At 43.1% G+C, this 24053-nt stretch overlaps 1 protein-coding gene across 1 annotated transcript in view; it reads left to right on the top strand.

Moving 5' to 3' along the window:
- LOC142391792 (gamma-aminobutyric acid receptor subunit gamma-3-like) overlaps positions 1–24053 on the top strand; it is a 155006-nt gene that overhangs the window by 70285 nt on the left and 60668 nt on the right. The window contains exons 4-5 of the mRNA XM_075477862.1: positions 20355–20446; positions 21175–21306. Coding sequence (XP_075333977.1) covers positions 20355–20446; positions 21175–21306 — 224 coding nt within the window. The remainder of the gene's footprint in view (positions 1–20354; positions 20447–21174; positions 21307–24053) is intronic.

Raw genomic sequence — 24053 nt, 5'->3', positions numbered from 1 at the left:
CCAAGATGGCTAAACGCATCGAAATGCTGCCATGTGATTGGCTGATTAGCCATTTGTGTTAACAGGCAATTGAACAGATGTGCCTAATAAAGTGGCGTGAGTGCATGTATCCCATTTCTAGCAAGACAAAACCTATCGGTCACCTTAAAATTGTACTGGCTGCTGACTCAAAAGGTTGCGTTTGCCAATCTACATCATAAATTAAGTTAATAGACTTCAATTTGAATCTACTATAAACGCAATTTAACAAGCTCTGGCTGCTACTCAATACCAGTGTCGGATACGCATTTAAAGCAGCATTCACACGCCTCTGCAAGTATTGGATCAGGCTCAGTACAGGCGGATACCCAAGAGTAAAGGATCCCGGACTGGGATCAGAGCCAGGACATCGCTGGTAATTAATCCTCATTAAACGATGAACCACACGTGTCCTCTCGCAGTTAAACAGGTGAAACTGCCAATGAGCGGACAAATCAGTCAATTTGTGAGTTTGCTTTAAGTTAGAAAACAAACATAAAGAAATCCATGTGAAGGTAGTTTTTTCTAAGGTTGCAGTGTGTTTGTTTACTGACCGACCGATCCATACGATTAACCCGTGAGCTGTGAACGGGGCGGCTTGAGATGAGCTGTTGTCTTATCTAAAGCAGTGATACTCACTATTTTTTTCACAAGAGCCACATTGGCAGAGCAAAATCAAGGGAAGAGCCACTTTTACAACAACATACTAAAGTCCCCTTTTGCAAATATGCATTTCTACATATAAAACATCCCACAAAAAAGAGACAACACAGCCAATACATTTTCAATTAAGACCACATTTACCTTAATACTGGGATGAGCGGAAGCTGGCATGCATGTCCTTGACTTTCTTCATGTTGTATTTGTAGTTTGTTGTTGTAATCATAGTGAGACATTCAAGATGAGCATGGTTTTTGTGCTGGTTTTTGCCCTTTTTTGATTAAAAACCGATCCATTGTGCCTGCATCTCACGCTGGCTAAAGCAGCTAGTGTGCACTGTGGTCAAGTGTGACGGTGGTTTAAGCGGGCTGCGTTGCCAGGTTTAACAGAGCCCCCTTTAGGAAACACCATTAAGCCTTAATTAATACTTAATAAAAAATACTTAATACTGTGCAGTATTTGCTGTGTGTTATTTGAAAAAATGTATTGTTATTGTTACCATATTTTTATAAGCTACTATGCGTGTGTGAGCCACCAATTAAAGCTTGAGGAGCCGCGCAATGAGTATCTCTGATCTAAATTGTCATCCACTCACATTCCCGACATTTTCTTTGTCATTTCACAGACGAGTGGAGAGAGACTTGTACGTCTAATACAGGCAGCTGTCGACATTAGTCCAGATAAATCTGTTTACATGAATAATCTGTGAAGAGCCGTCTCTCCCAGCCAGGGGGAAATACCCCCGTTTGACAGATGCAGTATTTCGGAGCAGAGTGTGTGTTTGCACTGACAATAAGCAGCGTGCACGCTCTACAAGTGCGTGACTGTGAGCATCTTTTCTTTATGCTTCACTGTTCAGGCTGATAAACCCACTGAAGTACAAGTCGTCTGCGAGCGACTCCAGACTTTTTCTGCTTCTCTTCCCCCCGCTTTGATCACATCTGCTCATCGAGATCCATCTCTTTTTTTTATTCCACTTCCACTCTGTACCGTCGGGCCGAGGCTTCAGAGCTCATTTTCGTATCCTGCTTTTTGCAAATCCTCGCCGATCCAGGTTTGAGATCAAGGTCGTCCTTTGCAAGGATGAGCCGACAAAATTGGCCGACATTTGAGTCCTTGACATTATCGACGATGAACACATCTATCATCTCGTAATTAAAAGAAAAAGAGAGACAAAGAAGAAGGGACAGTGAGTCAGATGGAGAGGAGAGATTATTATTCTCACTGGCACGCCATCAATCTCACACAGCTCTCAGTCATCTTGGCACAGAGATCCTGCATCTATTAGTCAGCACGAGCATAACCAAGATGTTATTACTGACCCAAAACAGAAAGCAGGTCATAACAATTCAGAGCAGCCAGTTTTTAATTTCTGATCAGGAACGTTATTTTGTTTACAGATTTCTGCGAACGATGAGCGGGCAATCAGCCCCGTAATTATTGTTTCAGTCTGAGGTGTGGATTGGGAACAGCACGGAAACGGGTTGGTTTGGTTTTTTAATTTGTTTTTTTTTGTTCAGTGATGATGAAAAAGGTGCAGCAGACGACAGGGTCGCTAATACATCCATGAAGCCCATTTCCAGAACAGTTGGTGAAGGAGATCTGTCATTTTTTCACGTTTGAACCTTTCTGTAACAGATACATGTCCAAAGAACCATTTTTTAATGAGGATGCAGTTTTTCAGAGCAATCTGTGTCCATTCTTCCTGAATCCAAGATTTCAGCTGCTCAACAGTCCGTGGTTGTTGTCTGATTCTCCTCTTTATGATGAAAACTCATCCATCCAACATCCAGCTCTGCATCAGTGGTACCTTCACACAGATGAAGCTATCCACACCACAGACCCTGATGCACCCCCACACCATCACAGACCTTTTTCTGAGAACAGCCTGGATGCTCTTTCTCATCTCTGTAGAAGCAGACGTCAGTTTTTGCCAGAAGCAGCTGAAAAGTGGACTCATCTGACCACAAAAAACGTGTCCACTGTCTTTCTGTCCATCTGAGATGACCTTGTGTGTTGACACATGGCTTCCTCTTTGTGTGAAACCATTTCAGGTCACATTTCTGGATGCAGAGGTGGACTGTGATGAGCCAATCTGGCTGTATCGATCATGGTGGCGTCCAACAGTGGTTCCTGTCCTTGGACTTTACAGACTGAGATATCCTCAGACTCCCCGAATCTTTTTCCAAAAATCTGCTTTGTAGACACTAAATGAACAAAGTTCTTTGAACTTATTGATGATTCTCCTTCTCATCATGATGATTCATTCCTGCTTGGAATGACAAAGTCTTTTTAAATATATTCAAAGTAAACACAAGAAACTTGTGCTACAACAGAAAATGGACCAGACTCAGTGAATAATTCCCTAAATTCAACAATTAACCTTATAATACTGGCTCAGTACCTAATGAAGAACCTCCTGATCCCTATAATCCCCATATAGATCAGTGAGCAGTGCTGACCAACATATCATTGGGGTCATCAGGTGGGAACCTCCTTTCATCAGTGTTTCGTCTAGTTGGGCCCACGACACGTCCAGGAGGCTAGACAATGACCACTGGCGTCCCAGAGTCACCCCCCTAATGCCAGCCAACACTGCCCCTCACACCACAACAACCATCTTTTTTTCCACAAACACAAACTACCCCAGCCTCTCACCAACTGCACACCAGTCATAGCGGGATGGGGATGCAAACCCTTGTTTGGGTAGGGGTAGAAATAGAAGAGGTAAAGATAAGTAGGAATGGGATTCAAACCCTGGTTCGGGTAGGGGGTAATGAAAGTATAGAGGGTCCCAAAGGTGGAGGCATGACAAGACACACTAGCAGATTCAACAGGCCAACTCACCTAAAAATGCCGTCTGGTTTCAAAAGGCTCACATGTGCCAAACCCTCCACTTAAATAGCTTGAACTTCTTCTTTGCTTCTTCAAAGAGTCTGTTTACCCTAAGTGCTCCCCCTGCTGGGCCCCCAGCTACCATTGCTTTTTCTAATCCAAATCCACTGACTGGACTTTACTGCCTCATCTGACACTTCCTTCACTATTTTCCTCACACTGTCCACTTACACCCAGCTCCCTCAACAATGAGACAACAGACTTTGCAACAAAGCCTCTACATCCTACTTCCACTGGACAGATTCTAACTTTCCATCCTCGCTGCTCTGCTTCTGCCCCCAACTCCACATACCTAAACTTTTTCTCTTCATATTCTACTTCTAAGTCCTCCCAAGGAACAGAATAAATCTTAAGGCCTAAATGAATAATTGCTGCACAATCAGTTAATTATCAAAAATAATACAATCATGTGGTAGAAAGTCGACCTCACATGGAATTTAAAGACAATCATTTGTGAAACTGAATCCATTGTGACAGTAAAACACTTGAATTAATCATCATTTCTTGGTCCTACAACAATGGTTTCTTATCTTATCACATTTCTTCTCTTAAAGGATATATTTCCTCCTGGATCTAATTTTGGCAACTAGTTTGAGCTCCTTAAAGCTCAATCAGAGGTGATGGGATGTTTTATATCCTGCAGCTCCACTTAGGTGATCAAGGCTGATAAAACAGGTGTGTTTTTGCATAAAAGATCGCTTCGTGCATGCAAATGACAAATCAGCCAAGAAACCTCAATGTACCCTTTGAATTATGGATGTAAAGTATGAATGGGAGAGGAGGGAAAAAGAGTAAGTGCACGCTGGACCTTGGACATTTTTGTTTGATTCATCCTCCATAACGTCCTCTCCCCAACAAACCTGCCTTTGCACTTAAACCTTGTTTCTGAATGAAAGAAACGAAGAGTGCATCCTGGACCCTCTGAATAATTGAGTCTATGGAGCTTGAAGGACTTCTTCACCCTCCAGAAACAGGGAAGCAGCTATTTTTGTGGCAGAGACTCTTTACTTACGAAGGACGCAAACCGGCACAGGCGAACAGATTCACTCACACGTACGTATTTGAATGAAGCCATCCATCTGTCAATGATAATCACTCACATGCAGGGAATAGACATCAAAGACTCGGTGCCTTTTAGGGTGAGACTCTTAAAGCTTAAAAAGAACATTGCATTTCATTCCCTCGGTCCTATTTCTGTTGATGTGTCCTGCTCATTTTTATCCACTTTAACTATCATATAAAAAAACATTTTTTGGGCTATTCTATTGAATTAAACCTTCATTTATCAAAAAGTCTTAAAGTATTTTTTCCTCAAGTGAGGACAATGTTAAAAATAGACGGTTGTTGGTTAACAGTAGTTGGCTGGATAATGAAATGTCTACAGCTTGAATTGACTTTGCTCCGATGCTTTGAAAAGGCGGTATAATGAATTATAAACAGTTGAATTAGTATTTGCTGATGCTCCCTACTTTTGTGTTCAAATGATTCAAATTCACAACTTTTTATTGGAGCTTACAGTGACTAATTGGTGCATAATTAAAGCAGTGTTTAAAAATGTCATGCATACTTAAACCATTCTCATATTCATTTGCCATTTATAATAAGTCAGCCTGTAAACGTTTCAGCCAGTTAGAATTAAATGTGCCAACACCCTTAGAGCCATACAATAAGAGCCTATGAGTGCATCATATCAGTGCAATTATCTTTATGATATTAATTGTAGGCATTAGCCAGAGGAATTTGAAGCTTTGAAATGCCTCCTGCATCTCTGGATTTGTTAATAAATCCCCATTACACTCTCATCCTTTTGGTTTATTTTTCTAAAGTTGACTGTAAATCAGCACATGCCTTCTCCTGTCTGCACCTTGGTTGTAAACTGTTGTTGCATCAGTGTTGAATAGAGCACCGTGGAAATGGGAAGCAGGGACCCAAGTTGCAGACGGCAAACGGGAATGCATGTAGCAGCAGGTTGCGGGACTGGGACTGAACAGTTTTGATGGATGGCAAAAGCTAAACACCACCAGGAGCAAGAATGATGAACGACCTGACAGATGGCTGGGAAAACATGGCTGGTGCATGTACAGGACTGTGGCAGCACACAAGAAGTTGCTCAAACTCACAACCAGAAGGCAGGGTGGAGCTGTGCAGCACAAACCGGAGGGTGGAGGTGGCGAAAGCCAGCCCAGTCTCACCAGAAAACATGCAACACGTACATTTGTCTTCTTTTAAAACATGCTGTAGTGTTATAATCTGTAGTTTTTAAAGGGATAGTTCGCCTCTTTCGACATGAAGCTGTATGACATCCCATTGTAGCAACATCATTTATGAACATTTTCTTACCCCCAGCTGTGTCCTGTGAGCAGAGTTCCAGCCTCGTTTTGGCGTTGATGAAAGTAGTCCGGCTAGTTGGCTGGGGCCACAAAAATAAAGCGTTTTGCTTCTCTAAACAATATGCGTTCAAAAGAGTAATACATTTGCATCACAAAATCGTTCTCCAGGAAAAAGTCAGACCTCACAATCGCTTGGCACTATTTTATCTCCCTTCGTATCACTGCCTGCTGTGTAGACCGAGCAGCAATCACCGTAACAGGTGCTGTCGGCAGGCGGCAGCGCGCAGTATGAGTAGCAGGAGAAGCAGGAGAAGTGTGCGGTTTCGAACACAGTCTGGAAGAGACGAGTGTGTACGTGGGTATGAGGAGTCCAAGGCCGGTGGGAGAACAGGTCTGAGAAAGGCACCAAGGTCGGAAAAACTTTCTTGGTGGTTTGAGACACTTTAAACTAACTTTCACATTTCTTATGCTCAAATTTCAGCACAAGCAATAAATCACAAAGCCCATTAATTTTAGGGCGTACATGTTCTCTGAGGAACACTTGGGATCGCTCTGAACACTTTCTGAATCAGTCTGCCTCAAGAGTCCCGACATTGTAGTCATTTAACATCTCTGAATGGTCACAAACGCACTGAAAAGGTGTTTTCAAGACGAATACAAGGCCCTGCATTTCTTTGATGACACTTTACATGCCAGGGGGTCTCCTGAGGGGCCCTTAATTCTTCTTTTTGTTTCCCTACATCTATAAGGGGCTTAATAATGCTGCTGTTTATGGAAACTGAAGTACCAGAGAGTTGCCTGCTCTGAAAGTGTGTTGGTGTGTATGCAAGTTTATTTAGTCTTTGTGTAGGTTTGTGGTTTTTTTCCGTTGCTTTTCCCTGTTTGACCTTCAGTGATGTGACTCATTTAGCTAATGGTAGAGTGAGGCTGAACCTCCGTGAGAAAAGGTCATCTGATTGCAGCGGAGAAAGGTCACCATCCTGCTCTTTTTGGACCAAGAAAGCAGTGAGACTGCGGTCATAAGTTAATACAGAAAAATGGATTGTGTTGAGTGTGATTAACAACATTCTCTTGAGTTGTTGGAGAAACTCCCGTGGCAACACTTACATTAGAATTAAAGTTCCCTTTTTTTTTTACCTCACAATACGTGACCTTTTGAAAATAAGCCACTGCCACTGAAGGTAAGGGGACACTGGGGGCACATATTTCCCCACTTTGCTAAAGCTGTTTTTTGAGCTCGCCACTGAGCATTTTAATTAAATCTCCCTCTTAAATTGTTAGGTTGCAAACACTCAAAATTCTCAAAGTGCTAAAGGTGGAAATTTATTTTGGGTTAGGGAAATTACTCTATTTCAACAATTTGTATGCATAATGAGTACATATCTGGTTTATTTCCCACAATAAAAAGGTTTATTTGTCCTCTTCAGCTTCTCTTCTACTAAACTTTTCACTTTGTCTGCATCCATCCATCCATCATCTTCCGCTGGTCCAGGGATCGGGTCGCGGGGGCAGCAGCTTGAGCAAAGAGACCCAGACGTCCCTGTCCCCGGCCACTTCCTCCAGCTCTTCTGGGGGGACCCCGAGGCGTTCCCAGGCCAGCCGAGAGACATTGTCTCTCCAACGTGTCCTGGGTCTTCCCCGGGGCCTCCTCCCAGTGGGACGGGCCCGGAACACCTCACCGGGGAGGCGTCCAGGAGGCATTCTCACTAGATGCCCGAGCCACCTCATCTGACTCCTCTCGATGCGGAGGAGCAGCGGTTCTACTCTGAGCCCCTCCCGGATGACCGAGCTTCTCACCCTATTTCTAAGGGAGAGCCCAGACACCCTGCGGAGGAAACTCATTTCGGCCGCTTGTATTCGCGATCTCGTTCTTTCGGTCACTACCCACAGCTCGTGCCCACAGGTGAGGGTAGGAACATAGATTGACCGGTAAATCGAGAGCTTGGCCTTCTGGCTCAGCTCCTTCTTCACCACGACGGGCCGGTGCAGAGCCCGCATCACTGTAGACGCCGCGCCGATCCGTCTGTCAATCTCCTGCTCCATTCGTCCCTCACTCGTGAACAAGACCCCGAGATACTTGAACTCCTCCACTTGGGGAAGGATCTCATTCCCGACCCGGAGAGAGCATTCCACCCTTTTCTGGCCGAAGACCATGGTCTCGGATTTGGAGGTGCTGATTCTCATCCCAGCCGCTTCACACTCGGCTGCGAACCGCTCCAGTGAGAGCTGAAAGCCACGGCCTGACGACGCCAACAGAACCACATCGTCCGCAAAAAGCAGAGACCCGATTCTGAGGTCGCCAAACTGGACCCCCTCAACGCCCTGGCTGCGCCTAGAAATTCTGTCCATAAAAATTATGAACAGAATCGGTGACAAAGGGCAGCCCTGACGGAGTCCAACCCTCACAGGAAACATGTACGACTTACTGCCGGCAATGTGGACCAAACTCTGACACCGGTCATACAGGGACCGAACAGCTGCATAATTAACCATTTAGTTCTTTATAAATTGAATGCGAAAAAGACAATATATGTCATATTGTCCTCACATTTTACACTTCAAACAGTGTTTCCACGTGTCCAAATCTGTGAAAAAGTTGGCTAAAGGTTTTTTGTACCTTCAGAGGAAGATTAAGAGTGATATATTTTGAGTTTTTATAGACGCAAATATGAAACTTTTATGGTAAAAGTTTGATTAGTTTTCACGGAATGATCAGTCTTTGGGATAATGTGCATACTTTAAGGCCATGGAATCATTATAGCTCTAAATAAGTAGTTCTGATCAGTAACGAGTGGCTTTTGCTCCGTCGATATCTGTGGGCAAGAACAGCCTGATAGCAGGCAGAAAAGGTGCCACCTTGCTCATATTTGTAGGAAGAATCTGCAGGTTAGGATACCTCACCTGGAGCCTGATAAGGAAGGCACACCAGCGCCTCTACTTCCTCAGGAGGTTGAGGCGCGCCGGACTTGGGAGTTCAGTCCTGACATCGTTCTACAGATGTGCAGTGGAGAGTAGGAATGGGAATTGTTAAGAATTTAGCAATTCCGGTTCTGTTATCGATATTCCTTATCGATTCTCTTATCGATTCTCATCCAGTTATATAGTACAAATGGCTTTGGTTGCTGTATGCACCAACATTTTATCTATTTTCTTGAGTGACCCCCCCCCCCCCCCCCCCCCGGTGGGAATGCGGCTAAAGACTTTACATTGATGCAAAGTAACTGCATGCTGTGTGGTCAAATGTTTCACCATGTTGGAGGTATTTCCCCCCTTTGATGTGATCAAAGCTCTGCACGTGTTTCAACTGGCCCTAGTTTTGTCCTTTTTGGTGAAATATAACCAAACTTTGGAGCGCTTCTGCCTCGCCGCCATGTTGGAAACACTCTGAGCCAAAATACGACACGTGCACGTGACGTCATCGCGAAAACGCGTCAGACGTTAGTAGAACCTATAAACGGGAGCGTTAGGCAGGCGGATTAACGATTCCACGGAATCCAACTACTGGGTTTTCGATTCCCATCCCCATTCGCAGCATCCTCTGCTCTGCAGCAGAAAGGGCGGCGCTGCAAAGGACTGTGGGACTCAGCCTATGCACGACCACGGTGCAGGAAGCGGGCCTCCTGCATCATGGAGGACCCCACTCACCCCGCACACACGCTGTTTGCCCCCCTCAGGCTGGAGGCTGCGGAGCATTAAGAGCAGGACCACCAGACTGAGGAACAGCTTCTACCTGGAAGCTGTGAGACTCTGGAGGACCCCCTGTAGTCCCTGCTGCCCCCCGCCACGATGGGCTTTGATAACATAATGACACAGTGTCGTTTGGTGGGATTTGAAGAGCTCTCTGTTGCCAGGGAATTGTCAAATTTTACAAGGAAGAAGAACGTATGGTGTAAGAAAGTAACTCGTTGTTATAAATTCACATACGATAACCACAGAGCTACAACAAGAAAACTACCTCCCCAACCTGCCGTTGCTGCTAAAACTCTACTTTGAGCAGAACGTGTCATAACTTTATGTAAAAAGTCACTCATCTGAGAGGCAATTCGTCTCGTAAATCTATCCTTCTGTGTCTAATATTGGAAACCTGTCAACCAAACATATCAAAAGACCTTCCTAAGATAAAAACACCCAAGACGGTGATAGACATGCTTTGTCTTTTTTTGTATTCTTTTCTTCAACTGTGTTGTTTGTAATCGCCAAAAAATGGTGGAAATGCCGCTGTAGAACAGGCTCAGTACTCGTAAGGATGCTCCTTAAGGGAAAAGAGATACTGATGCTGCAGTACTCACCAATGGTTTTATGTTGGAAGACTACATTATGTTTGCATGAAATTCTGAGGATCAATGCAGCGTTTTGATTGTAGGGACTTGCTTGAACATGACTCAGCAGATATTGATTCACTGACACGGCTATTAGCCGAGAATCACAAAATAATTTTCCATTTGCGGTTTCTTCCTCGTCCTCGAGCACGTTTTAAATCTTTCAAACCACATTAATGCCCCTCATTACTTTCCTGCACCGTATTAGATTTCACTACCTCCTGCTGTTACCCCCCCCCCCCCCTCCTCTCTTTCTGTTTCTGTCTTTCACTCAAAATTAATACATACAGGAATTTAGTGTTTTGATGCAGATTAATTAAGTTGTTTGTGACTCTCAGGACTCTCACTTCACCGTCTCCAACGGTCTGAAACAGCTTGAGGTATCGGTGCAGGTTTAAGAGCATTTTGTATATTTTCGAAGGATAAATTAAATGTGTCTCTTGTGATGATGCCAGCAGTATAACTAATTAGATTTAGTCCCATTCAAGGACATCCAATATACCTTTGTATCCAACAGACGCCTAAATGAGACAGATTTGCCAAAATATTAGCATCTTCTACACCAAGGTTACCCACGTCCTGCAGGTTTTAGACGTTTCCCTGCTTCAACACACCTGATTCAGATCAATCTCGAGGACCGGATGTGGGTATTCCTGTTCTACGCTATGGTGTTGTAGCCAACCACAATCTATAAAATGATAGAAGAAATCTAGAATTAAGATAAATAGATAAAATAATACCTGAATTATCAAGATTCTGGAGGTGTGGGATGTAGGTCTCACTCTCAACTCGTCACATACCGACGCCTAGTCATGACTCAGTTCTGTTGGCTTTGAATGCAGAGAGTACCCACAAAGCATCACTTTTGGATGCATAGGGTTTCCTGAGCTGGTAACTCGAGATGCGTTGCCATTAATATGGTTAGGTTAGTATTCTTTCAGAATTTTGAGAGGTTCTGAGCCTGTTGATCGCCAACTAGGCCTAGCAGTGAAATCATCACAGATCCAATGATTTTGGTTGGATTTTTCCAATTTTTTCCCATGGAATGAGTATACTGTTTGGTGAATAGAATGGCATATTGACTAATGTCATTATTTGGGGGAATAATTGATTGCCAATGAAGATGAAAATAAAGATGAAAATATTGGAAAAAAAGTGAAAAAACGTCTGATTTCTTTGCATTAAATTGAGCCAAAATCATGTAGAAATGTGTTTTAAGAGTTGTCGCCACATGTGTTCTGTGCATCTGGAATGCATTTATTGACAGCTTACCCAACCCACTGAGGATTTGTGGAAAATTGTAATTTTCATACAAGGGTAAATACACTAAAATGGCCACAATTTTTTTTCACGATGTTTCCGGCAGAGCAGACCCTCTGATTACTGCATCTTAGGGTCAAAGTGAACATAAAAAACAAACACAAATAAAAAGTATGGCAGACCATGTCAGGTTCAACCCATTTTTGAGACTTGCAGCAGTTCCCTGTGTGTTGGATAGTTCAAGCTAAACTGTGAGTCAACCTTCCTGCTGAAGCGCCCATGATATCCGGTACTCCCTTCGTGTCAACAGCATTAAAAGGCCTTGCCCAAGTAAATAATTTGTCTGAGGAAAAGAAACCCTCTTGATGACTGGACCTGAGGCGAGATGTTCAGTGAAGCACAGCCAGCAGTCTGCATCATTTTTTCATTTCGCTTCCTATCCTCTCAAACAGACTTTGAGCAAGAAGCCAGGTATGCAAATTACTTTCTTTTGTTTCTCTCAAAGGTCTTTCTGTTTTGCTTCTTAGGAACGAACAAGACAAAAGCATGCTGATGAAATAAGCTTCACACACACACACACACACACACACACACACACACACACACACACACACACACACAAGCAGTCTTCAAAATACCACTCGTATCCGCCGGTGCTGCAGTTGTGTTTATTACACGTGTGACAGAAGTTCATCATCACCCTTAAGCAGTGGTTGAATGGCTTTGTTTACCTTTAGTTCTGCCCGTCACACTTGAGGAGCATCACTGCGGGGTTTCTGGTGGGACGCAACTGCAGCGGTGCATTCTGGGTGATGGGGCTGAGGAAAAAAACTGTATATTCAGATATAAGTCATGATGATAATGTAGAAATCACAGCCAGCACAGAAGTAAACACATGACTCGGAGAAAATCAAAGGCTCCTCGTGTTTATCTTTTCGCTCTTCTAGCGGGGTTTAAAATGTAGACCAGCGACTAATTTCCCAGGGTCTGGGAGATATAAATATTTCACTTATAAATATTCATACCAACTATGCAGCATTGGTTTTGCCTAGAGAAATCCATTTGTCAGTGATCTGCACTAAATTTGAAATTCTCCTCTACAAATTACGATGTGATGAAGTGCGAGACGGTATTCTAGTTCTCACTGGATCCCACTTGATCAGCAGCGAAGCACTCGATTACAAGCGAGTTCTCTTAGAAAAGTATCGGGCTGACTTTTTGGCGAGTTCCTATGAGAACAAGTCGAAAGAGAAGCGAGCTTATTATCAGAGCCACAAAAGCAAAGACCCTCTCCTGTGGCTGATATTCCACACTGTAAAAGCACTAATTAGAGGCAAAGATCTAACTAAAGATGTCTGAAGTGAAAGCAGTAATCAAGCAGTGAGTCATAATTATCAGATTTATTAAAGAGTTGACAACATGTAATCATGTTACACTTACCATTGAGATAGTTTATGACGGAGTTTCAGCCAAACTATTGGAAGGTTTTTCAGGCCAAACGTCCTGATAAGTTCTGTGAGGTGCAAGCTCCTCACAGCAATGGGAATTTTAAACACAGCAGTTCAACAAATGTATCACTTTAAGGGTGCTCCACACTTTCGGTTTTTGCATTTCCAGTGATGAATTCTTTCGCCCTTTTAAGCTGCGTGCGGCACCCGAAATCTTCCTGCTGGAGGTTGGTACTTTATGTCTGAATTTGGCTTTAAAGGAGGACATTTTGCATGCCTCTCAGGTCAATTCCACATGTACAACTGAGCTTTTTCTTCTTCATAAATGTGTTTAAAAAGAGCACACAAATCACATTTTGTTGGGATTTAGTGCTGCGCCATAGTATGTAGTCATCTGTGATTAACAGAAGAAAGGAAGATGTGTGCAAAGCCAGTTACTTTAAGGGGACTGATGACAGATTAAAATTATTTTACTGTCATGTAGTCACACAAAATTACTCCTCTGCATTTAACCCATCCAGGTTGGCACCTGTTGAACACACTCATGGAAACAGATGCCATACTCTGGAGCGGTGGGCAGCCAATCACATCGCCCGGGGAGCATGGGGGTCGGAATTATTTTCTGAGAGGGGGGCCGGGGGAGGCACGCACACTTATCAATGATTAAGGATTTGATTTTAAGTTATTTTATAATAGCATGCAGTTATAAGAGAACTAGGATGGACGAACACGGCATCTTTATCGTTAAGAAAATAAAACTTTGATAACTAAATCAAGCCATTTAAGGAACGTAACAGGATTATTTGTACCCTTGAATGTGTTGTTTATTCAGTAGCGATACTGAACATATCCTGGCAGATAAAATAAAATGTGCTATCCACAAATGAAAAGAAAAGTCTGCGCTCACGACTCAGAGCTTTCATGCATTTCCAAAAGTGAGACCTTCTCTCAGTTGACCTACTGATGAAAACTTTAAGCAGGGTGGAGACATGGCTTTCATCCATAAGGTCACTGTGAGCGTTCATAATGGCCAAATGTGTCGTGGTGTTAAACAGCCAGGTTTTCAGCCGGCTGAGAAAGAGCTTAATGAGCTTCTCCACCTCTGACAGCATGGAGCGGGTTTGGGGCTGCAAGGTTTGCAGGATGGACACAACATCCTGGATGGTGCCAACTTCTCGTCGGGCGATAGAGGTTCCGACGTCTATGATGGGGGTACGGTGCCTTGCTCAAGTGCACCTCGGCCAGCGGAGGATCTGGTTTGATTTACGCCCTGGGCGAACCATCCCTGAAAATCAAATACAGTCGTGGCTAATAGCAACATATTAGCAAGAGGCTAATAAATAGCCGGTCGCCCACATTGCCCATAGCAAAAACCGGCCCTGACCTCGGCCGTGGCACCCCTCCACCTATCAGTTCACCAATCTGTGGTGGTAAACACTAGAAAGAGGAAATTATATTGACCCGTTTCCAACTGACTTGGGTTTTGCTGTGCTCCCAACTTTCTTTGTGGAAATGACCCAGCAAACGCAAAAGAGGTCCCCTCGGATCATCCGCCATCTTGTAGGATTCCTCTTTACTTATGTGGAAATTCAAAATTGGAAAGTTAAAAGGTTCATTTATAGCCAAACCTCTGAGGGTCACATCCGGCCTTCCTGCACCACAGTTAACGTCTTGGCTTTTTATCTTTTTGCGAGCAGTTATGAGGAAATGCTTTCGTCACTAGTGTTCCGCGACACTTAAAAAAACGTGTCAAAGTTAATGAACATTCACTGATGGTCTCAAAAAAAAGAAGACTTTGCGCAGCGTATTAGAAGGCTATAGAAACGATGCCACAGCGAATGCGTCCCGTAATCAAAGCCAAAGGCGGTCCAATGAAGTATAAGTGTGGACTGGCAGTGGATATGAGAAAATAACACAGTAACCCACAAGTCTGATTAAATCCAGATGTTCTCCTGAAGTTCCCATACGGAGACCCAATGGCCATGTGTTACAGATGTCCCGTGAACATCCTGCTCAGGTTGTAGCAGCGACCTGCAGCTTTGGAAATGTTGATGCACTTAGTGCAACATGTTTTTTTTCTTTTGTTTTGATTCTGCACTTTAAAGCCACCTGACAAACTAAGGATACCGAGAACTATAAACTAGAACCAAAACTATAGCTTAAAAGTCAAAATTCTCCTCAAAAAAGTTAGCCTTTTATTAAATCCTCCCTATCAGAGGAGACAGAAGCTAACATGTCAGCAGGATTGTTAGCTTAGAGGATTTTGTTAATGTTGTAAAATGGAAATGAATGAAGTCATGGATAGCAGAACAGCACAAAGAAACCAGGTTTGTTTGACTTACTGGCTGTTTGTGTGTTAGCAGTTAGCATATCAGTCATACCGGTGACAAAACAATCCAACCAAACCAAACGCCGGCAAATACTCATGCTTGTTCCCAGAAATGAGATAAACGGGAACCGATGGCAGCAGCTGAGTTTAACTGACATCATATTGACTCATCGCTGAAGCTGCAGTTCAGCAAATATCCAGTAGGGTGCAGCCTACTTATTAACTGTTTATTTGTTTGTATTTTGGTGCTTTTCTCATCGTTTATCATTTTAGATTTATGTTTCAGGGAAAGATTTTGTCGAGACAATCGAGTACTTCAAAAGTTTTTAATGAAAAGTCGTTAATATTTTCGTATGAAAGAGTTTGTGCCCATTTAAAGATAGTTGAATGGCAGGCTACAACACTGTTTCTCTATCATACTTTCTTTGGTTTCACTGATATTAAAGCAAGAAAAAACGGCAGAAACAATCGGCATTGATATCAGCCCACAATTTAGTCACTAGTTATGAATATTTATGAATTAACTGGCAACGTTGAACCCAATATGCGATCAAAGAATGGTCAAATTAAAGTGAATCGAAATAACGAGGCACAGTGTGATCAAGATGGACCAAAATTTCAATATAGACACGTTATATCTGCTTTTATTTCATGCTCTTTCCCCTCTAATTTCCATTCCCACAATGAACCAGGTAATGACTGAGCAAACAAGTGGTAAACAATGGCTGAGTCACTGTAATTACTCAGCTAAAAATGCTAATCATGAGAACCCCGTCACGGCCAATCTGGACACTTCTTTTTTTCCCCTGAAACTTGACATGAAAAAACATCTCCGGCTGAGGGAGCGTTCAGTCACCACGAAACAGCCAGAGAGGGTCTCTGTTCCCTCTCAGGAAACTCGGTGTTTCGGTGTGTGAGCGTGGTGTGAATGGAAGACATCTGTAATTGGTGAGGAGTGAGCCTCCTCCGTGCTAAATGATGAGGCAGGATAAGGAGGAAGCTATTTGTTCTGATGCCAACGTTAAAGTCAAACTAATTCATTTCAGCTTGTCGTGCTTTGTTGTCGACAGCCTCTGGCTTTAATAATGAATTTCACTTCATCAGATTCTGACTGGTCTTTGCATTCTTGATGGGGCCAAATTTGTTGATCTTTTCCTCCGAGGTTCAGTTGTTGATGATGTCCGGTGAGCGAGACGGAAACGAGATCTTTCAGGGTGCGTTTCTTCCAATAGTTTAGTGTCGTGTAGAGAACATTTTGCATTTACACTTTCATTTAACTCACTCCTCACATGAGAATCAGCTCATCTTTGACACTTTTTGTACTGGCTGCATAACTTCTTCAGGGACCGAAGGGAAATAGTTTAGTTTAGAAAATATTTGAACCCCAAATAATGAACTGAAAACAGAGAATGAATATAGTTCTTTGCAAAAGGGCCAGACATAAATGTCTTTATTTATTACGAGGAAAATGGGAATATCTGCTCTGAGCTCCTTTATCCTCCAACTCAGCCTGAACCCTCTCAGACCAGCTTTCTGTCCTTTCTTTAAGGAGTCTTCAGGAATAGTTCTCCAGGCTTCTTGAAGGACATCCCAAAGCTCTTCTTTGGATGTGGGCTGCCTTTTGTTCCATTCTCTGCCAACATGACCCCACACTGCTTCAGTAATGTTGAGCTCCGGGCTCTGGGGAGGATTCATCCCTCCATCAGACCTGCTGCCACTGATTTTCAGCCCACTTCTTGTGTCCTTTGGCACAGCTCAGCCTTTTCTCCCTGTTTCCCTTCCTTAAGAACGGCTTCCTGACAGCCACCCTTCCATGGAGCCCATTTCTGATGAGGCTTGGGCCAACAGCAGATGGATCAGCTGAAGGTCCAGATGCATCTCTCAGCTCCTGTGTCAGGTCTTTGCTGGATTTTTTCCTCTTTCTTAAGGACATCACTTTCAGATCCTGTTCATCTGCTGTAGATAGTTCTTTAGGCCTGACACTTCTTCTTTTGTCCTCCACTGGTCCAGTTTCCTCAAATGTTTTAAGGACACACTGCACACCATGCTGAGATATGCCAAGTTTTCAGCTAACAGCTCTTTGGGAATCACCTTGTTGCTGCAGAAATCCTGTTTTCTGTCTGTCAGACTGTGTTATCTTTGCTGTTTTTTCGAGAGAGGAAACTAGAGAAATGGGAACAAAGAGCCTAAAGATCCAATTTAAAATGGCTTCTTTGCTAAGTTGTTTGTTATGTGTCGACACAACACTGGTTCATCCCTTGAGTTAGGAGCCTTTTTCATGCCTGAATGATTCATATGTGGCGAAACGAACCAAAGAACTGGACCCGAAAATGAGTGAAAAAGCAGAAAATGTCCAAAGAAAATTTGAAAGACCTTCAGAAAGTTTGGAGAAATATTGATCAATTCCACCTTAAAAGATTACAGTTAAGTCTGACTGCTTGGAAGGAAAGTACAGAGAACTGAGGGGTGGCTAAATACTATTGGACTGTATATAAGCTCTCTAATAAATCTTTGCTTCATTCATTTATCTGCCATCAGTGATCAAAAGTAATAAACTTCTTTGGCATCTTTGTTTTCTTTGAAATGGATCCCAGGAGTCGGAATAATTTAAGTCTACCTCGCTGGTTAAATATCTTCAGATTCTCCTCTAATCATGATATCTATAAATAATGGAACTTATGCTTTAGTCTCTTTTCTTATACCCCCCCCCCCCCCCCCCCCCCCCCCCAAAGACCCAGCTGGAGCAAAAAAACCTTATTTGGGGACTGCCGTGAGTTCATCCTCATCAAAGTGTGACACTTTGCTGGTTTGCGGTCACCAAATTATGTGCGCATCATCAACAGCGTGGCGCCTCCCTATCATTATCCTCCAAATGTCACACAGGGCAACAGTAACAATAGGGATTCTGGCGGCAGATGTACTAATAAGGTCAGGTCACATCTTTCTGTTTTTGAAAAAGGTCAGAAAAGTCAGAGAGTGAGTGATGCTGTGCAGGAAACTGGGACGTTTTGGGTGTACTCCCTGTACAGCCATTTATTTATCGACCCGACTTTTGTTGGGTCTCTTTAACTTTCGGTAAAGACGGAACTTTAATATTCGGAAAATCCAATAACTGCAAACTCCCCCCCTAAGGTCTCGATCGGCTTGTCACCCAATAGGGTGACTCAGACACATTTTTCTCACAGTTCTTAGTCTCTGACCTTAACTCTGAGGAGTGCGCCTTGTTTACGTTCTCTAACGGACTTCCAGCTGATGCTCTGACCTTCTGGTTGCCATGACGGAGACCCTCAGCTCCCGAACAACAGGAGGCTGCGAACAGCTGGTGAGGTGTCTTAGAAGATTGTTTTATCTTTGGGCGATTTCTGCTCCATCCAACTCTATTCAGGCTTTTTAAGTCTTTTTTTTTTTTTTTTAAGATTATGCTAAACTTTGATATTATGGGACTCCCACGTCCTATATTACAATTTTGTGGGAAAGTGACAAGGTCAAAGCCCACAATTACGCCCCCAGTCTGTCAGCTCCTCTCCAAAATAAAGTGGGGAGTCATAATAAGTCTTCCCAGCAGGACAAAATGGACTCAGAGCCTGCAGGTAGAACCCATGGAGGATAACCCTGGAAAATGTTGTGCATGACGGGACTTGGACGAGCGATCTTTTGCAGTGTGTTCTGGTGACTTGTGCCTTTACCCCTGCAGAGTTACTGTGGGGATCGTGGGAGTTTGAGCATCCAGTCTGCGTGTGTTTTGACCGTGTTATCCCTCAGTTAACTGGTCTATGACCTGTGGTCTGGGTAATGACCCAAAGAATGAGGTCGTGGATGCAAGCGGCTGAAATGGGTTTCATTCAGAGGGCGGCTGGGCTCCAGCTTTAGAGCTCAGAGCTCAGAGTGGAGCTGCTGCTCCACCAGCTGAGGTGGTTCCTCTGGTCAGGATGCCTCCTGGTCACCTCCCTTTGGAGGTTTTCTGGGCACCAACTGGGTGGAGGCTCCGGGGCAGACCCCCGAGCTGGAGAGAGGGAATATCTGGGTTTCCCTCCTGGACCCGTTTCCTCTGCTAAGCGGAAAGATAATGAACGGATGGATGGACTTAAAGGGGAAGATTGTTTTTTTTTTTAAACCTGGACCTTATTTCTGGCATAAAATACGTTCATCTACTCACCGATAACAGTTTGGTGAAAGTCGGCGTCCTTCGGAAGATATTTAGATCACTGGAGATCAGCGTATGTCCATATAACGGGAGAGAACAGGGCAGAGACAATACAGCCTCTAAATAAGGCATTATCTGTCTTTATTTCACCAATACTTTAAGACCAATGAATGAATGAACATGTAACTATTGCACTGTTAGCTCATAGCTGCCGTGCTGTTGTATTTTATGCCAGAAATAAGGTCGAGGTTTAAAAAAACAAAAACAAATAAAACTTCCCCTTTAAACCCTCATTCCTCCCTGTGTGTGTTTGTGGCCAAACGAGCACGAGTGAGACATGAAAAGCGGACGTCGTCACATCAGAAGAATCTAAAAAAAATGGCCACTCTGTTCTCCTCCACAAACACTTGTAAATCAGAGGGGAGGGTCCTCATCATGAAGCTTTACGGGTTAATGTGCAGGAGCTACTTCTCTGGTTGGAATTCATCATGCATGTCTCATAGTTTTTAAACTTTAGAATATCGTGTTTTCACCTATCATCGCGGTTGGTGGACACTATTTTCAAACATTTCTCTCCTCCATACAAACGGAGGTGTGTATTTATAGGCTATGAGCTGAATGAGAAAGCTCACATTCAACGTTCTCACAGTATTTCGTAATTAGAGTCGGGGTCATATCTGAGGTTCAGAAAATGTGCTGCAGTAAACAGTTTGAGAGATGCTCTTATTTAATTTCCATATCAAAAGCATAATATGTATTTCCAGTGAGTGCTGTGCTGCTTCGGTATTTTCTTTCATGTGGACACGTTGGGGCTCTAACAAACACATCAGCTCCCCTGGAAGGATTAAAGCTGCTCAGCGCAGACTGCCTCCTGTACATCTCTTTCTGTCTGTGTACATCTTTGAAAAGGCTTGTCGGATCAGTGTATTGACTCTAGTTTTCTCCTCCCAGGAGTACCAGATCGATATCATCTTCGCCCAGACTTGGGTGGACACCCGCCTGCGTTACAACAGCAGCAGCATGCGGATCCTAACCCTCAACAGGTACTTTGGATTGACTGCAGATACACACAGAGCATGATGTGTAAACTCTGAAATGTGTCTTTCCACGATTATTTTTCAACCTTTTAATACCATGAATATCTCATTTGAGAACAATATTCCTCTCTCTCTCTCGCCTGTAATTAATGGAACAAATTGATGGATGTGCTTTGTTTTCCTCAAGTCACTCTGGTATTTTATTATCCTCTTATTGGAAGGAGCACTGGAAAAAAATGCCCCTCCAAAAATAAGTAAGAAAAACAACAAATACAAGACTTTTTTGCTTGAGATAAGCAGAAAAATCTGCCAATGGAACTAGTGAAAATCGGCTTGTCAAGATTTCTTGAAAGAAGATGTGATATTTGGGACTTTTGAGATAAAAGTGACCTTAAAATTAGCTTAAAAACCTCTTCAAATGTAAAAAAAAAAAGCTTGTTTCATATGAATTCCAACTCAAAACAATTTGTTTTCAAGACTTTTTCATTTAACAAGATATTCCAGATGTATTGTCTTCAAACAAGTCCCTATATCTGGCTGAAATAGTACTTGTTAGGCAGTTGTGTCTTATATTAAGTGTAATGAGATATTTTGACTAGAAATGAGACAAATATATTTGGTAAGACTTTGATTTTTTCCAGTGAGAGAAGCCTTGTCAGGAAGTCAGAGGAAAGTCCACAGAGATGGTTTCTCACCTTCTGCTCTTTCTTTCCGTCTGCTTCTTTATAAAACAGCAATATGGTCGGCCTGATCTGGCTGCCCGACACCATCTTTCGGAATTCCAAGAACGCCGATTCGCACTGGATAACAACGCCCAATCAGCTGCTTCGCATCTGGAACAACGGAAAAATACTTTACACACTGAGGTAAAAAAAAGCTCCCTTAAAGTGACTAAACCCGTATTCACTGAGACGTTTATGGAGGTGCTGTAAATAAAAGCAGCCACTTGAGATTGTTGAAGGCTGTTAGCATTGGAAAACATGTCGGTACAGTTTTACAACCTTTTTCAGTTTGAAGGTTTTACATAACAGGACATATAAAGGTCAGCAGGACCAGGTTTTAATGGCAGCGAAATGAATTATAAGAAGAACAACACACGACATGTTACGCTGTGTCGTTATTTATTGAACTAAAACTGAGACAAAACACAGAAGCAGTGAGTGAGAAACTAAGTGAACCCCTGATCCAGCAGCTGGTAGCAGCAGTGAGTAAAAAAACTAAGTGAACCCCTGATCCAGCAGCTGGTAGCAGCAGTGAGTAAAAAAACTAAGTGAACCCCTGATCCAGCAGCTGGTAGCAGCAGTGAGTAAAAAAACTAAGTGAACCCCTGATCCAGCAGCTGCTTTCCTGTGGGACGTTCTCAGTCTCTCTCCTGGTTAAAGGAGGAATCTCGGCCCACTCTTCTCTCCAGCTGCTTCAGCTTATTGAGGTCTGCAGCTCTGGTTTCTGCTCAGCTCTCTGAAGGTCCCACCACAGCATCTCAGGCAGGCTGAGGTCTGGACTCTGACTGGACCGTTGCAACACCTTGATTCTTCTCTTTTTCACACAATGGGCCTCATGCAAGAACATTTTCGTATTTTTATTCTAAATTTCTCTCACTTTTTTCGTAAGAAGGTCTCGTACGAACACGCCACGTCAGATTCAACAAACGCTCTTAACTTCGGAAAAAGTGTGTAAAGACCTGCGTAAATGATGAATCACACTCGTGAGTATTTAAGGGGCACGTGCACGAGGATAGTAGATTTGCATACTCCACGCCCTAAATTATACCATATAAGGCTGTGCTTCCTCGCTCCTGTGCCAGGAAGTGTTGAGTGTTGAGTCATGAGAATGGCATCAAGGCGCAAAAAGAACAAATTTACGGGCTCTGAGACTGAAGAGATTCAAAAAAGGAAATCTGTGATTTTTAGCAGTGTCAGCAGTGGAATTACGGGACCTGCTAAAGCGAAGAAATGGGAAGCAATTAGGAGTGCTGTTTATTGTCACCTGTAGTTCGTAATGTCACCGAAATAAAAAAGAAATGGTTTGATATGAAAATAAACGCTGTATCGAGACACACCCACCCGGCCTTCAGCTCAGTGCGCTCCACAACAGCACGAGTGCTTTGATGCGTATATGTGTCTCGTGCTGCGATTATGTTTGGCAGTCCAGCCACGGCATGAAAGTCCCTCTTAATTTGTACTTGTTGGACAGTGGTGTATGGGAATTTGATGTACCATGGGTGATAAACTGATGAGAGTTTTAATGACCAAGGGGAGCGCACGACTCACAGAGGACTGGGACACCCCCGATCTGTCTCCAGTCTCCCTCTGAAAGGTTGAAGTGGTCAAACCAGTCAAACAGAATAATTTCAGCATAATTATGGGGTATAATGTATATATCTATTTAGGTTTTCTTCAAAGTAATTAAATATACAATCCATTAGTTAAGCAAACTCGATTTGAATAACAACAGACTATTTTACAAAACTCCTACGACAGGTCTGGATCACTCGTAAATTCTGTTCGTACTTGAAAGAAAACGGAAAATACAAAGATTGGTGAATGCGCAAATTCTCTTAAATCACTCGTACATTCGGTTTAAGAACAAATCTATGCGAACGGTTGTTGCATGAGGCACATTCTGCTGTAGATCTGCTGCTGTGTTTGGGATCTTTGTCCTGTTGATGAGCCAGTTTCAGCCCAGATTCAGCTGTCGGACAGACGGCCTCACATCTGACTCTAGAACACTTTGTTATCCAGAGGAGTTCATGGTGGACTCAGTGGCTGCAAGGTGCCCAGGTCCTGTGGCTGCAGAACCAGCCCAGATCATCAGCCCTCCACCACCGTGCTTGACAGCTGGTGTGAGGTGTTTGTGCTGATATGCTGTGTTTGGTTTCCTCCAAACGTGCTGCTGTGCATTATGAGCAAACATCTCCACTTTGGTCTGCTCTGTCCAAAGGACATTGTTCCAGAAGTGCTGTGGTTTGTTCAGATGCAGCTTTGCAAACCTAAGCTGTGCTGCCATGTTCTTTTTAGAGAGAAGAGGCTTTCTCTTGCAGCCCTTCCACACAAGCCATACTTGTTCAGTCTGTTTCTAACTGTGCTGTCATGACCTTTAACCTTTAACATGCTAACTGAGGCCCGCAGAGTCTGAGATGTAGCTCTTGGATTTTTCAAAGTTTCTCTGAGCATTGAAGTTGTATTTACCTCATTTTATAACCCGGTAACATTTGTTTTGGTTGTTGTACAGTCTGCTGTTTGCTCTGTAGATATTGAAAACACCAAATCAAAATATAAGCAGCAAGGGAAGTTATTAAGTTACCTAGTTATCACATTTACATCAGCAACATTGTACCCAAACCTCAGTCAGCACACCGGCTGCATCTGGTTAAAACTAAAGCAGTTTAATTTTCTCCCTTAGGAAAAATGTAGCATTAACGGCTTCATCAATCTGTTTCATTCTAATGAGCTAACAGGGATATTAATGTAATATTAACCATTTACATGGGCTTCAACGTCAGAAGCAGAAATAACTGTATTCAGTTAATAACCCAAATAAAACCTTTTCCCTCGGTCATACATAAATATTAAAAACATCTAAAACTTTAATAAAAAACATTTTCAGTCTTTAA

This window comes from Odontesthes bonariensis, chromosome 11 (genome assembly GCF_027942865.1).
Source record: "Odontesthes bonariensis isolate fOdoBon6 chromosome 11, fOdoBon6.hap1, whole genome shotgun sequence".
Lineage (NCBI taxonomy): Eukaryota > Metazoa > Chordata > Actinopteri > Atheriniformes > Atherinopsidae > Odontesthes > Odontesthes bonariensis.
Note: the sequence above shows the minus strand (reverse complement) of the source record. Positions and strands in the feature narration are given on the sequence as shown.